General features: G+C 49.3%; 1 protein-coding gene across 1 annotated transcript in view; it reads left to right on the top strand.

Moving 5' to 3' along the window:
- The first annotated feature begins 2,738 nt into the window (after positions 1-2,738).
- The window catches only part of LOC114488626 (neuronal acetylcholine receptor subunit alpha-7), a 65,769-nt gene continuing 52,777 nt past the window's right edge, over positions 2,739-15,730 (top strand). Inside the window, exons 1-2 of the mRNA XM_028502383.2 lie at positions 2,739-2,885; positions 3,116-3,255. Coding sequence (XP_028358184.1) covers positions 2,840-2,885; positions 3,116-3,255 — 186 coding nt within the window. The 5' untranslated portion in view covers positions 2,739-2,839. The remainder of the gene's footprint in view (positions 2,886-3,115; positions 3,256-15,730) is intronic.

Genomic DNA, 15,730 nt, shown 5'->3' with positions numbered 1-15,730 from the left:
AGTTGTATATATAAGATATATATGGGCCCTGGCTGGTGTAGCTCAGTGGATTGAGCTCGGGCTGCAAACCAAAGGGTCGCTGGTTCGATTCCCAGTCAGGGCACATGCCTGGGTTGCAGGCCAGGTCCCCAGTAGGGGGCATGTGACAGGCAACCACACATTGATATCTCTCTCTCTCTCTTTCTCCTCCCTTCCCCTCTCTATAAAAATAAATAAATAAAATTTTAAAAAGATATATATATGAATATTCCTACACAGCAAGGCACAAAAGTAGGTATATAGTTGTTTATATAGAAAATAGCTTATAAATGATAAAACAATAAAACAAGAATAAACCCTGTTTCGCATACTCACAACTGGAAACCTACTTTTGCCCCACCCCGTACTGATCAGATACACACATAACTGTATATATAATCGGGTGAGCCAATTCCCACTGAGCCCTGCATTCCTGTCCCCGGCCCAGGAGGGAAGCTGTCTGTGTCAGCTTCCCTGACTCCTTAACGTTGGGACCTCAGCTGACATCACTCATCATCACCGAAAGCTGTACACTTTAAATACACTTTATAGCTTTTTTATCCTATTACCTCAGGTTGGGGGAGGGCGCTGAGTGCCCTGTTTATTCTGCCTGGGGACTTTCTGGCCCCTGCCTTTAGGAAGCTCCAGGGTGTATTGGTTTCTCTTGCTTTATTTACCGTTTCTTTCTGTTGGGAATGGGAGTGAGAGGGGGCCTGTCAGCCTTAGTCCCAAAATGTCCTCCACTCCTTTCTTCACTTTACAAATGAAGGAACTGGGTCCCGTAGACGGGAGTGAACGTCGCCAGACTCACAGGCCTACTTACCGGCACAGCACAGAGGAGAATTTATTTTTCCACATGTCAGCTCTAAATCATAAACTGAGTGGATGGTGCTAGTAGGTCCTCCAGGCACCGAGCAGAACACGGGGCATAAATAAATACTATTGACCCGGTGTCCCCCCGGAAACTGGTTTATTTCCAGGTTTCTGGTATTATGGGGTACGACGGACGCAAGGAAGTAGTTATGCTTTCAGGAACGTCATCCTAAATGGCCATACTCAAGATATAGAACTCCCTGGGCCCCTCTGGGCTCACATCCCGCTAGAACGGAGGGCGGGGCTTTGAGGCCCTTCCAGGGCACGCGTAGGTCAGTCAGCACGGCGCTCACGTGGCCCGTGGACGTGGTACATCAGAGAATCTTCCAGCCTGCGCTTCCTTTGCCTCCTCGACTATGTTGTTGGGTTTTATGTGCCTTCTCTGAGTCCCTTTCTGCCAGTAGCCAATGCCCGATACTCACTCCTTCACCGTGTGCCAGCTCTGTGTGCATCCAGACTGCCACAGATGGTGTGCAACTCAGCAGCCAGATGAAGCTAAGGGCACGCCTGTCTGCTCACCAGTTAACATGGCCCTGGTGTCCCCTCTCCTGGCCAGATGCCTCCTGAACAGCTGTCACTTCCTCTACAAACCCTTCTTCCTATCTGAATCTTTGCTTCCTTCCTTCAGGATCCTCTCACAGTTATCGGAGCCTTTAATGGCTATTTGTTTATATATGCATCTGCTACCAGGTGTGGGTTTAGCAGACACTTCATTGCAAGATTGTCCCTTTCCTTTGTTTTTCCAAATCAAATAACTGGCTCAGTCGTCCGTCCCTGCTGCTGGGGTAAATTCAAGGGCAGTCACGTTTTGGTGAGCCTTTCCCTGGGTTTTGGTGTCCTTCCAGAGTCTCGTGTCTTAGCAGTTCAGAAATGTGGGCATAGCCTCTGCTGGCGCAGGGCTGAGCCCTGGGTGCAGTTCAGAGGCTCGGCGCCTCAGGGAAGGTGAGCGGCAGCGCCCCCTGCTGGGCGCAGGGAGTCCTGCTGCATTCAGCTGCCACCTGCGGACAGCGATCAAATCAGAGCAGGACGCCTGCTGCCCCTTCCTCTTCCAGAGCCACTCCTCCTTCTCAATGTCCAGGGCTTGACTTAGCCCCTGACCCTCCCCACCACCCCTTGTCCTCTCTGAGCGTCCTCTTGGCGCTTAACTCTCTCCCGGGCTCACCAATAGCTTAGATCACACCACCGCCTTCCAGCAAGGGGGTGGGAGTGAACTTTTCAATCTTTTGAATCGCACTTAAAAGAGGCTGGCACGCGAAGGGGAAATCCACCCGGGATGCCATCACGCACTTCTGCAGCTTCCCTCCCCGCTGTCGAACAGCCTCCCTGGCCGACTTCGCCGCTCCTCCGGGCACTTCCAGAACCTGGCTGAGAGCCAGGCTGGCGGCGCTGAAAGAACATCTTGGTCTGGTGGGAGGTCGGAGGGGGCTTCCTCTCAGGTCTGTCTCTCCTGGTTGGAAAGACATCCGAACTCGTGGGGGCCCGGTTCCTGGTCGCTGTCACCCAGCCACCAGCGTGCAAGAGGACTGTACCCCAGAATAGTGCCGCCTTTCTCCCAAGGGCTTTGTCCCAGATCAGCTTCTATCTGAGAGCCACAGGGAGCGGAGTGGGAACAAAGGACAGCCGAGCTGGCCCCGGGCATCGCCCGGCGTGGTCTGATGCGCCGTGAGAAGGGAGGGCTCCCTAGAGACGGAGGCAGGCGGGGCGCACCTCCTACTTGTACCGCGGGCTGCAGTTCCCCAGGCAGCCGGCTCGGGTGGGGGCCGGGGGCGGGGCTCGTCACGTGGAGACGCTGAGGGGCGGACGGGGCGGGGGCGCGCTCAGCTCTTTAAAGGCGCGCGAGCCGAGCCGCGAGAGGCGGCTCCGAGCGCAGGAGCAGGCCCGGCTGACTGCTGACTGGTGAGATCCGCTACACGGGGCGCGCCAGCCCGCGGCAGCTCCGGGACCCAACATGCGCCGCTCGGTCTGGCTGGCGCTGGCCGCGTCGCTCCTGAACGGTAAAGCCGCGGGGCTCCCCACGCTCCACTCCTCCTGGGAGCAACCGGGGTGGCTTAGTGTGCCCCGTGCCGGGGCCAGCTTTGGGGGTCGCGAGAGGGTATCGGGGGGGGGGGGGCTAGTCCCGCTCGTCTGAGCTGCGCTGGTGGGGTGGCTTGGATCGCGGGCAGGGGGGCGTAAGGCGCACCCCCGCTGGCGTAAGAGCAGCCCGGCCGGTTCTTCTCTCCTGAAGTGTCCCTGCAAGGCGAGTTCCAGAGGAAGCTTTACAAGGAGCTGGTCAAGAACTACAACCCTTTGGAGAGGCCCGTGGCCAACGACTCGCAGCCGCTCACAGTCTACTTCTCCCTGAGCCTCCTGCAGATCATGGACGTGGTGAGTCCCTGCGCGGCCTCAGCGCTGCCCCCTCCCCGCCACGGGCACCCAGGGGTCGTTCACGCAGCGGGCGGGAGGCTGGGGCGGTGAGGCTTGGCCGAGACACTCTAGCTGGCCCAGGGCCAAGCGGGCCCGAGCTCTGACCGCGACCCAGCCTGCCCTCTGCTGCGTGCCTCAGTCTCCCCGCCTGCCAAGCTGTTCCACCGCCCCCGCCACCTGTGCATAGTACTTCGGTGCCGCCGGTCCCCCACTTAGAAACTCGGGACGAAAGTATCCTAGCCAGGAATCAGCAAGAACAGGGTCCGAGTGGTCATAGCTTAGACTCACATATGGAATAAGTGTGGGCATGCAGTCTGACATCTGGTATCATTTGGCCATCCACAGGCTTTCCTGATGCCTGGGGTTTGTAGTTTGGCCTGGCTCTGCGCTTTGCAGTTGGTTAATCTGTCCAGGCGGGAGGCTAGCTGTCTGTGAGCAATAATGCACGCGTGTTGCCTTCCTGCCTGGGGCAGTGCTGGCAGTCCTGCCCTGAGGATGAGCGAGGCCGCGCCCCCCAGGCATCCTGAGCTGACCCTCCAGGGCCTGCCCCAGCCCCACGGGCTTCCGGCCCTGCAGACTTCCCAGTACTCGCTCCAGTTGCCTGATCTATGCAATGGCCTTGTAACTTTGTTCTTTTGCTCGTCTAGACTGCTTTGAATATTCAATTTTGATTGGCTGCCCACAACACAAATATTTCCCCAGATGTTTCTATTCACTGTAAATGGGTTGGAGGGCCTGGCTGTACAAGGCATTGGATTCCGCTCCGGCCCGTGTGCGGCGCAGCGCTAAGGGTGTTCAGGGGGAGGGAAGAATAGAGCAGGAATGAGGTGGGACAGCAGCCCCGACTGCACAGACGAAAGTGCTGAGAGCCACCAGAGGGGTTCAAAACAGTGAGGTGAGGAGACAGGGGATATTTCCCAGTGCTACAAATAACGAGTACCCGGAGGAACATGGCGGCCCAGGACAGGCAGACTCTGCACGGGCCCCCGCCTGGGAGTGACAGCAGACACGCAGGGTTGCAGACAGCGATTACTCATGCCAGACAGCCAGCGCAGAATGACCGGCCTCGGACAGCAAACGAGAGAGACACGAGCCGAGAAGCGGGGGAGACCCCGGAACTGTCTGGGCTGAGGGCGTCCGCGCTCACCGCCGCTCTGCCACTGTCACCGCCGTTGGGGCTCTGGCCTACCTGCAAGGTCGCCGCAAAGGATCCCAGCCACACGGCCCTGAGTCCTCAGAGTCCTTAGCCTTGGGACAACCCGAGCAAGCGGAACAGCCGCACACAGCACGTCAACACAGTAGTGGCCTTGGCCTCGCGGCCCAGAGCGGCTCCTCCCAGCAGGCAGTGCGCGCGGTGGGCGCGTGAACTGTGCGCATGCGCAGCCTGGGGTTTCCCACGGCCCCGGGGTTTCCCAGGGCCCTCGGTGCGTGCAGCTGGAGCGGACGTGCCTTCTGCTGCACCGGACCTGCTTCTCTGCAACAGAGACTACAGGAGCTTTATGGAGGAGACTGGAGAGACCTGGGAGGTTAGTTACCAGGGACTTCGGGAATCCCTAACGTCAGAGGGGCCCGTGAGCACCATTGTGGAAGTCACCTTCCACATCCATAGAATGGGCGGGGGCTCTATTCAGGTGCGCGGCCCACATTCAAGGGGACTCCAGTGTAAGTCTTAGCCTCGGCAATGGGTCAAGAAAAAGACATAAAAGGCATCCAAATTTGAAAGGAAGTTGTAAAACTCTCATTATTTGTAGATGGCATGGTTCTGTATACCAGAGGTCCCCAACCTCCTGGCCAGGGACATGTTCCCATCCGGGCCTGTTAGGAACCGGGCTCACAGCAGGAGGTGTGAATGTAATGTGCTTGCATCATGCCCAAACCATTCTCCTCCAGCCCAGTCTGTGGAACAATTGTCTTCCATGAAATGGGTACCTGGAGCCAAAAAGGTTGAGGACCGCTGCTCTATACAGAAAACCCTGAAGACTCCACCAAAAAAAAAAAATTAGAACTAATTAGAACTAAAAGCTATTAGAACTAAAAACTAATAGCCAGTAACAAATGACTTTGGTAAATGTGTAGGATGCAGAATTAATGTACAGAAATCTGTTGCATTTCTGGGCACCATAATGAATAATCAAAAGAAAAAATTAAGTACACAATTCCATTTACAATTGCATCAAAAATTATAAAATACCTGGGGATAAATTTAACCAAGGAGGTAAAAGACTTGTATTCTGAAAACTATAAGACACTGAAGAAAGAAATTAAACAAGATGCAATTCAATGGAAAGGTATATCTTGCTTATAGATAGGAAAGGTTAATATTGTTCAAATGTCCTTACTACCTAAAACTACTATACAGATTCAGTGCAATCCCAATGACGTTCTTCTTAGATTTAGAAGAACTAATCCTAAAATTTGTATTGCATCGCAAAAGACCCCACACAGCCAAAGGAAACTTGAGAAAGAACAAAGTGGGAAGTACCATAATCCCTAATATTAAACGATATGACAAAGCTACAATAATAAAAGCAGTATGGTACTCCAGGGCCCAGAAATCAATTCTCACTTATATGGTCAGTTAATCTATGACAAAGAAGGCAAGGCTATCCAGGGTGGGCAAAGTAGGTCTGTAGTTGTTTGTATGGAAAAAGATATGCATGTATCTTTAAGATTAATTAATAATACAAGAGTAAACTGTTTTGTGTACTCATAACTGTAAATCTACTTTGCCCCACCCTGTATAATGGAGTAATGACAGTCTTTTTTTTTAAGATTTTTTTATTATTCATTTATTTTTAGAGAGGGAATGGAGGGAGATAGAGAGAGAGAGAGAAATATCAATGTGCGGTTGCTGGGGGTTATGGCCTGCAACTCAGGAATGTACCCTGCCTGGGAATCGAGCCTGGGACACTTTGGTTCCCAGCCCACGCTCAATCCACTGAGCTACACCAGCCAGGGCTCCAATGGAGTAATGACAGTCTTAAATAATTGGTGTTGAGATAGCTGGACAGATGCATGCAAAAAAAAAAAAAAAAGAAATTGGCCCACTTTCTTACACCAGGTACAAAAATAAACTCGACATTGATTCAAGTCTTAAATGTTAACCCCAAACCATAAAGCTCTTAGAAGGAAATAGTAAGTCTTTGACATTGCTCTTAGCAATATCTTTCGTGCTATATCTCTTCAAGAAAGGGAAACAGAAGAAAAAAATAAACAAATAGTACTACATCAAACAGCAAAGAAAACCATCAACAAAACAAAAAGACAACCTACCAAATGGGAGAAAGTATTTGCAAATGATACATTGATAAGGGGTTAATATCCAAAATATATAAATAACTCATACAACTTAACACCAAAAGAGTAATTTGATTGAAAAAAATAAACATCAGGGAAATGTAAATTAAAATCACAATTAGGTACCACCTCACACCTGTCAGAAAGGCTATTATCAATAAACCAACAAACAACAAGTGCTGGTGAGGACGTGGAGAAAATGGAAACCTAGGGCACTCTTGGTGGGATTGTGAATTGGTGTAGCCACCATAGAAAATAATATGGAGATTCCTCAAAAAATTAAAATCAGAGCTATCATACTCTCCACTAATTCCACTTCTGGGTATTTACCCAAAGAAAACAAAAACACTAATTTGAGAAGATCACGCATCCTTATGGTTCATTGCAGCATCACTGGTAATCGCCAAGATATGGAAGCAATCTAGCTGTCCATCCATAGATGGATGTGTAAAGAAGATGTGCCATATGTGTAAATGTGCTGTAACTAGATAAAATATTGTGCCTACACTATATATACTGTATGTATATACTATACATACTATATATACTGTAGTATGCTGTATATGCTAAGTATACTGTATATACTATAGTATGTATATAGTGTGTGTATATATTGTGTGTGTGTGTATATACACGGGTGTATATAGTATACACACATACACACATTATGTATATGTATATTGTACATATGTGTACAATATACATATGTGTATGTGTACAATTTGTACAATGTGTACAAAATATGTGTACAATTTTATTTTGTGTGTCTATTGTACATAGACACACAAAATAAAAAAGAATGAAATCTTGCCATTTGCAAAAACATGGATGGACCTTGAGGCATTATGCTAAATGAAATAAGTTAGACAGAGAGACACAAATGCTATATGATCTCACTTATATGTGGAATCTAAAAAAACAAATGAAAAAACAAAACAGAAACAGATGCGTAGATCCAGAGAACAGGCTGGTGGCTGGTGGCTAAGACAGGGGAGGCCTGGGGCGGGCATGAAAGAGCACCCACACTCCCACACTGGTGTGTACTGCGTTGCTCACCGTAATTAAAGTAGCCGTGATGAATGGCTTCCTTTCTCATACTACACCTGTGTTAAGTGTGTGCTTCCTCCTACAGATAGAGCCGTGCTTTGAAATACTTAATGTGTGCGATGATGTAGACAAATTGTCGTAGGAGGGGGCTGTCCTGGAAGACAAGTGCTGTCACATGGGGTATGAAAGAGTGAAACTTGCTGTTTACAGAGCTTGGACTGCAGGAAAAGAGAAAGGATGGAGATTTCGAGTTAGAGGGGGAGAGGCTGGAAAGAAGCTGCAGTGTTGAGCTAAGCTAGACCAGAGAAATGGCCGTGTGGGGGCGCATTTGGGGGACAAGTACTTCACAGAGTGGCTTCCCTATTATTAGAGGGAGCAATGTGTACTTGGGAGCCTTGGTAGGTTCTGCCTTTGCTCATTTCTGATTGATGGGCCTTGCCTAAGTATCTTCATTGTTCTGAGTCTGTACTTTTCTGCTGATGAAATGGACAGGCTAGCGTGCCACTGGTCATTGTGATGACCTCAAGGATGTGGAGGCAACCTTGAAAGACCAGAAAGCTGGATGCATGACTATGGTCATCTTCATCAAAGCAAAAAGCAGTCTCCTCCCACCCCCTGGAAGAGGAGTAGGCAGCTGAGCTCGCACACTCTGGTGCATAATGGGGTGAGAATGAAGGCCCCCCCCACCTGCCCAGGGCTGACTCCTGCGAGGCCGCCTCCCCACGTGTGTGCTCCATCATTGCGTCATTAGGCTGAATGGATGGGGTGGGAGGGTGCAGTGACCACCAAGCGGAGGAGCAGGAGCAGCAATGAAGTTGAGCAGACCCTCTTAGGGCTGGTTTGGAGACAAGACCACTCAGCAAGGGGCTGCTAGCTTCTTCCCGGGCACCCCAGCCTTTTAAAGAGACCCATAAGATATCAGGTTATATAGTAAGGTTTGGGATCTTGTGGGAAGTTTAGGCATAGGCTAGGGACACATGGTGTGAAAATTAAAAAAACAAAGAAGCTTTCGAAAACCAGGGCAAATTTCTTTGTCAAATTAGGAGATGTAAAAGTAACACATCATAAGCACCGTGTGTCACCCCCATTCCAGCATGAGAGAGGTACACGTGAAAACAGCCGTCAGCAGCCAGAGGCTATGGCAGGGTGGGGGCGGAGGAAGCCTTGGTCTCCCCTTGGCGGTGGATGTACCCACGGACCCGTTGAATGTCCCAGCCGAAGAATGCCGCGAGCCCATGGGGTGGCCTTGAGCACGTTTACCTTTTCTAAGCCCTGTTTCCTCGTGTGTAAAATGAGAATAATAATAAGGGAAAGCGCCTGCCGCACGCCGGTGATTCACTGAAGGTTTGCTCAATCTTCATTGTGTAGCTACTCGCCTCAGAGGTGGGGAAGTTAACGCCTGGAAGGGCGTGGTCACGGGCCCCAGGTCGCTAACGGGTTAGAGGCAGGGCTGCGAGGAAAACTCCCATCTGACGGACGCCCCCCGCCTTCGGGCCCTCCGCCTCCTTCCGAGTCGGTGACTTCGTGGGCTTAATGTACTTAAACTGGCTGAACTGTGACGGATCGACTGCGACTGTCCTGAGATGCTGGGTGAAAAGGAAGTCTCTCTACCCGAGATAATGAAATATGGAAAGATTTGTATTCCGGTCTGACTTGGCTCGGCTTGGTGTTGAAGAACAGGCAGGACTTTTCAGCTGGAATCTCAGCACCATGGACAGAGACTCAATGGCCGACTCTCCGTTTCTCTCTCTCCTTTTTTCCCCTCCCTTCGCCCTCCCAGTCCCCCTCCCTGTCTCTCTCCCTCTCCTTCTTCATAGGACAAAGTCTTGACTGGTACAAGAGTCCCTTTGCGTAGGACAAAGGTACAAGAGTCCCTTTACAAATTCAATCCAGAGGGGCATTTGCCCATTCTAACTGGGCTGTCTTAGAGATGGTCTACCTTCCTCCCATCTCCCCACCCCCCAAAATCTTACTGTTCTCCTTTCTGCCAGCAGAGGTTTCCCAGCTGGAGTGTTAGGAAGATGACATATTTTGCTGCATGTTTTATTTTTGCGAAAGATCCTTTCTCTTTCATCAGTTTATTTCACACATATTTACTGAGCTTGGCTTAGGAACGTTGCTAGATTCTGGGAATTCATAAATGAGTAAGGACTAGGTTCTACTTTTAAAACTCACATCCTGGCCCTCGAGACTGGTGTGTACCTGGAAGATTCTCGAGGTGCAATCCAACATAAACGCCTGTACAAAGAGCCATAAGGGCATGCAGGAGGAAACATATGTTTCCATTTAGGGTGGCTGGGAATGATTTCAAAGTTGTTTTTTTCTAAGTGGGGAGGACTTTGCCAGTTGCGGAAAGTAGGAAAGGCTTTCCAGGTAATGGGACCAGGGTGGGGACAGACCGAGAGCGAGGCAGAGGGGAGCTCACCTCCACCAAGGTGTGTTCTAGGGAACGCTGGTCCCAGTTCATCTTGGCTGCAGGTTCTTTAGCCAGACGTCTCCGAAAGTTCAATGTGCTCATGTTCATGGAGAATTTCTAAGAGGGATACAGTGTCGACCAAAATACCTGTTTTTCCTCTATGGACTCTTTCATAAGAATTGTGTTCTAGAAACACACCTTCCAAGATACAGGTGAGGATTATTTTTGGAAGGAGGTGAACTCTGGAGGTGAGCTCAGAGGCAGGAGGGGTATAGAGCAGGAGGGGCCTTGAGAGCCCCTCCAGAGTTTAGGTTTTGCCTGGAGCCCTAGTCTGGGTATCTCTGAGGCCAGGAGGAGGCTGCGTGCCAGGGGATTTGTGAACTTGCAACGTCAGCGTGCTGTAGCCTGTGTTCCTAGAAATGGAAACCATCCAAACCACGACACTCACATTAAATCCAACAAGTATAAATTATGGATCAGAATAAAAGAGGTGTGCATACATTTTAAAGAGGAAACGTGCCTCTTTAAAGGATCGCCCTGCCTGCCGTAGTGTGTTTCAGCTCCTCAGCCGGCCCCTTGGAGAAAGGCGAGCTACAGAGTGAGGATTTGGGGCAGATCTTTGTGGAGAGGGTGTAACTGGACCTGGGTTTGGATAGAGGATGCTGAGGGCGGTGTGTGTGTGTGCGGGGGGGGCAAATGAGAGAGGAGGGGAAGCATAGGCAGACGGGGAGGAGGTCAGAACTACAGTGGTCACCGTGGGCATGCAGAGAAAAGGACAGATTCCAGAGGCATTTTGCATCGATTATCTACGATATATAACTGTCTATAAACTTGCCATCGGCACATAGATAAGCGTGTTAAGTGACAGTACCTAAATGACTCCTAAATGCACACTCTGACTTATGGTGATGATTCACTTACTTCATGGGCTGGGAATGAGATAATGTGTCAGGAATCATTTTGAGGAGACACACATGTGCGGTTCTAAACGGCCATCGGTTTCCACAGTATTTCTTTTTTATTCGTGCCGCGTAGTCGTTCACCTGTGCACACATCTGCGGGCCATTCCAAGCGTGGATTTGCATAAGACAAATGTGCCCAGTTATGAAAGCGCGTTCAGCAGGCAAGGCATTGAAAATGAGCAGTATGAATCAACTCATAATTACGCACAAATATAAAACACATCATTATGCATGAAGGATTGTGGGCTTTGATGGACGGTGGGTTGCAGGCTCACCTCTTTGGGAAGCTCTAGTCTTGAGACAGTAGAAGCATAGGGTCGTGCTTTGGGGGTTTGCTGCCACAGATGGCGGGCACAGTGGGAAGCCCAGCATCCTAAGGGCTAGGGTGTTGCCTAGGGTGTTGCCCACCCCCCTAGGGTGGGGGCCTTCTTCTGCTCATGTTCCTCAGACATAAAATCTTGCATTTAGCCAGCATCTAAACTGCTACGACTCTATAACTTCATATTATCAAATATTAGCTGTAAAATTGACACACCTTGAACACAGTCCAGAAAGACAACCTAAGGTACAATTAAGTAATGGTCCTAGTAACGTTGTGAGAAGTGTCATTTAATTTTTAAGGTTTTATTTTATTTCTTTTTAGAGAGAGGGGAAGGGAGGGAGAAAGAAGGAGAGAAGCATCCATGTGTGGTTGCCTCTCGCATGCCCCCTACTGGGGACCTGGCCCACAACCCAGGCATGTGCCCTGACTGGGAATCGAACCAGCAACCCTTTGGTTCACAGCCTGCACTCAGTCCACTGAGCTACACCAGCCAGGGCTAAGAAGTGTTACTTTTTAAAACTCCTGACCAAATTAAACAACCAAGACAAAAAAAAAGGACCAAGGAGGGGTTGCCCAAGTTACCATTACTCAAGACGTTCTGGGGCAGTTTCTGCTGTCTTTTCTCTGTACGTACAGGATGCATACAGAAAGAGTTAAGTACTGAAGTGGCGTAATAGCATGATGATGCCTTAACCACGAATTAGCAGGCATTAATATGAAAACGACACAAATAGGCCACGTTGTAAACTGATAGGCGTTTTAAAATAAACTGCATTCTTGCCCCACTATTATGTAACTCTCATCATCATTGCATATTCAATCCCTCTGCCCATTTTTATTTTAGAAAATGTTTAAAAAGTGCCTATTGAAATGATTCACGCTGTGGCTTCTCAGCCTGGTTGGTTATTTTTAAACTGTGTCCCAGACATTGTTATGTGAAAAACTGCGGAGATAATTGGGGGGGCGGGGTCTTGAAAACACTCCCTCCCTCTCATTTGCTGCTTGTTTCTGACCGATCTCCATGGCTCTGGGCACCAGCGAATACACAAATCGCCCTAATACAGTTAGTCGTTGAGATGGGCAGCTGGCTTCACATCCTGCGTGGGCGGGGCTGGTTCTGACGTTCACGGCTACGTTCTAGGGTGTATGCAGAGGCGATTGACTGGGGTCCTGTATTCCGTGGCCCCTGAACTCTCTCTCTGGGGTCCTCGCCGCTCCTGGACTTGGCCTTGTACTTCCTCATTACCTGTCCCTTTCCAGGTGCCTGCAAGCCCACATCTGTCCCGTTTCCCCAGCTTTTCTAACTGTTCTCCCTAAAGGTTGGCGGGAACCCCTAGCTCCTCGTCGCTGATGGCAGAACGCAAATGCTCAGTGAAAACCTGTTTACGGCACACCTTGGTAGCGGACCCAGGTTTATTGTGGCACAAGTTTTATCTCTCGCAAACCTCTTTATGGCTCTGATGGCTCTGGGACCTAACCGGGCAACATTCTGTTAGCTTCGTAGACTGAGAATTATGGGCACTTGGACGGAAGGAATCTTTCTTGGAAATGGTGCCTTTCAGGTCTGCCGCTACGGGTATTTCCCAAAGGGTTTGGCTCTGTCAGAGCCTCTGCCTCATCCCTGACATGCCGTTCAGATCCAGCCGGGCAGATTCTGTCTTATCACGGAGAGATGACTGTGGAAATCTCCGTGCTTTTGTTGATTCATTTGGATGAGGTGGCGGTTCACTCAGTGAAGACGACAGTCATCTGGAACCTTCTCCCAGCAATTCCCACGATGTTTATTTCAGCTTCTTCCTTAGTCACAGTCCACATCAGCTATAAACGATTGTGGCACACACACACACACATGAAAGCCCAAACTATTGTAAAATAGTGTGTCTCTGTCCATAGGTGTGTATATACACACACACACAACCCAGTACTCTTATCTCGTCTTGTTGGATTTTTGCATTTCTTTTCCTTCTTATTTAATTTTTTTATTGTTGTTCAATTACAGTGGCCCCCATTTCTCTCCATTGCTCTCCCCTGCTGCACCCACTCCCACCTCCCACATTCCATCCTCCTCCCCATTGTCTTGGACCTTGGGTCCTTTATACATGTTCCTTGACTCAAGTCTTCCCCTTCTTCGCCCTGTCATCCCCTCCTGCATCCCCTCTGCTCACTTTTCCTTTGTAACACATTGAATAACATGCTTGTTAAGTTTCCAAGGGGAAAAGCTGGGAGGCACAGCAAAGCTTTGAGGTCACAGCTCCTAGGAAGCCCAAGTAATTGACTGAAGCCGATGTGAGATTCAATAAGGAGCTGTATAAAATCCTGCCATAGGGGTTAAAAATCACGTCACGAGAACAGGCTGCCGGCCAGGTCCGGGCAGCAGGCTGACTCCAGGTTCAAAGTCAGGTAGTAGATGAAGGTTTGACCTCTCCCGACTGCAGGTGGCGGTGGCGAGGGGGGCGGACCTGGTAGCTGTCGTGGTTACTCAGTGCCACCTGTGAGGTGATTCTCACAGTGGGAAATTTTCTCTCGGGTCGCTGGAAGCAAATTGCGTGTAAATATTCCCATCGGGAGGACAAAGAGGTGGTATCTTTACCCAGGGCAAAGGCAGGCGGAGCCAGAACAACCTGTAGGTTTCATTTGATGGAGAGAAGGTAAGCAAGCGTTCAGGTAGAGCTTAAAATGGTTTGACACATCAGAAACATAAAGCGACTTTCTAATCCAACGTATCTGTTTTCAAAAGCTCACACGGAAAAGGTTCTTTCTGTTGGGAGGTTTAGATTAAGCAAATTAAGCCAAGGCTCCTCGCTGATTGCCGAGGTAGATTGGATTAAGACCCCATTGACAGAATTTTCCATCGCAATCGCTAGTGAGGAAACATTAGTTCACTCATTGCTTTCCATTAGGATGTTTTATTGGCATTCGATCCTCTTAATACACCGGACTAGCTCACAGAGACACACACATTTCGTTTGGGAGTCTTTAATCGAATTTTAAATGTCAAGTTGTAGCGTGATAGACAGCTGCCGTGTGACAGAATGTCACAACAAGCCCAGTGAACTGTTGCTCGGGAACCCACCCAGGGTTCACCACCTAACACGGCGCTCCCGTCCGTCCCACGGCAAAACGTGACGTCACACCCCCAGGTTTAGTCCCGCCCTTCTCTGCGTCGTCATTAAGCGGAATCCACTGTGTGCATTCTTTTCGGTTTGGTGTCTTTTGCTTAATTATTTTTCCCCCTGAAAGTCATGCCTGTCGCTGCCTCTTGCTATGGTGTGTTCATTTTTATGATGCACCTGTGATGTGATTTATTATTCTATCGGTGGATAGTTACATCATGTCTAGCTGTTAGGGACCATCTATTAGGGAGGTCACTGCCGTGTGAGTTTTCACACAGGCCCTTCGAGGGGCGTGTGTTTGCGTTTCTGTCTGTCCCCTGTGTCCTTGCTGGGTCACAGGGTGGCAGTATTTTGAACTTCTCCAGATGAGGCCAGTTTTCAAAATGCTATACCAATGAACATGCTCACCAGCAGGGTGCGAGAAAGTCTTGTTGTTGCACACGCCCACCCACGCTTGACATTCTGGGGGTTTTCATCCACCATCCTGCTGGGTGTGGAGGGATTCCTCCTTGGGATGCTGATTAGCGGTTTTCCTGGTTACCAATAAAGTGGAGGACACCTCATGTCTTCATTTTCTACTTAGGCATCTTCTCCTGAAAAGTGTCTATTCATGTCTCTTACCTATTTTTTTTTTTTCTCTTCACCCAAGGATATGTTTATTGATTTTGCAGAGAGAGGAAGGGAGAAACACTGAAGTGAGAAACATCAATCAGTTGCCTTCCATATGCATCCATCCTGACTGCGGATCGAACCCATAACCTAGGTTTGTGCCCTGACAAGGAATCAAACTCACAATCTTTTGGTGTATGGGACAATGCTCCAACCAACTGAGCCACCCAGCCAGGGCTCTCTTGTCTATTTTAAAAAATGAGTTCTTTTTTTCCCCCCTTAAGCTTTCATTTATTTATTTTCAGAGAAAGGGAGGGAGAAAAGGAGGGAGAGAAACATCAATGTGTGGTTGCCTCTCACGTACCCCAAACTGGGAACCTGGCCTGAAACCCAGGCATGTGCTCTGACTGAGAATTGAACCAGCGACTCTTTGGTTTGCAGGCCAGTGCTCAATCCACTGAGTCACCCAGCCAGGGCTCTTGCCTGCTTTTATCTGGGTATTTTGTTTTGTGTTCTTTTCCTTATTGGTCTGTATGTTTTTTCTGTATTATGGATTTGAGACCTTAGTTAACATGTTTTGCACGTACCTTCTCAGACACTCTGGTTTGTCTTTTCCCTGTTTTAATGCTCTGTCTTCCTCGCTTTTGTAAACTTTTAATTGAAGCGTAAC

Source organism: Phyllostomus discolor, chromosome 12, assembly GCF_004126475.2.
Source record: "Phyllostomus discolor isolate MPI-MPIP mPhyDis1 chromosome 12, mPhyDis1.pri.v3, whole genome shotgun sequence".
Taxonomy (NCBI): domain Eukaryota; kingdom Metazoa; phylum Chordata; class Mammalia; order Chiroptera; family Phyllostomidae; genus Phyllostomus; species Phyllostomus discolor.
Note: the sequence above shows the minus strand (reverse complement) of the source record. Positions and strands in the feature narration are given on the sequence as shown.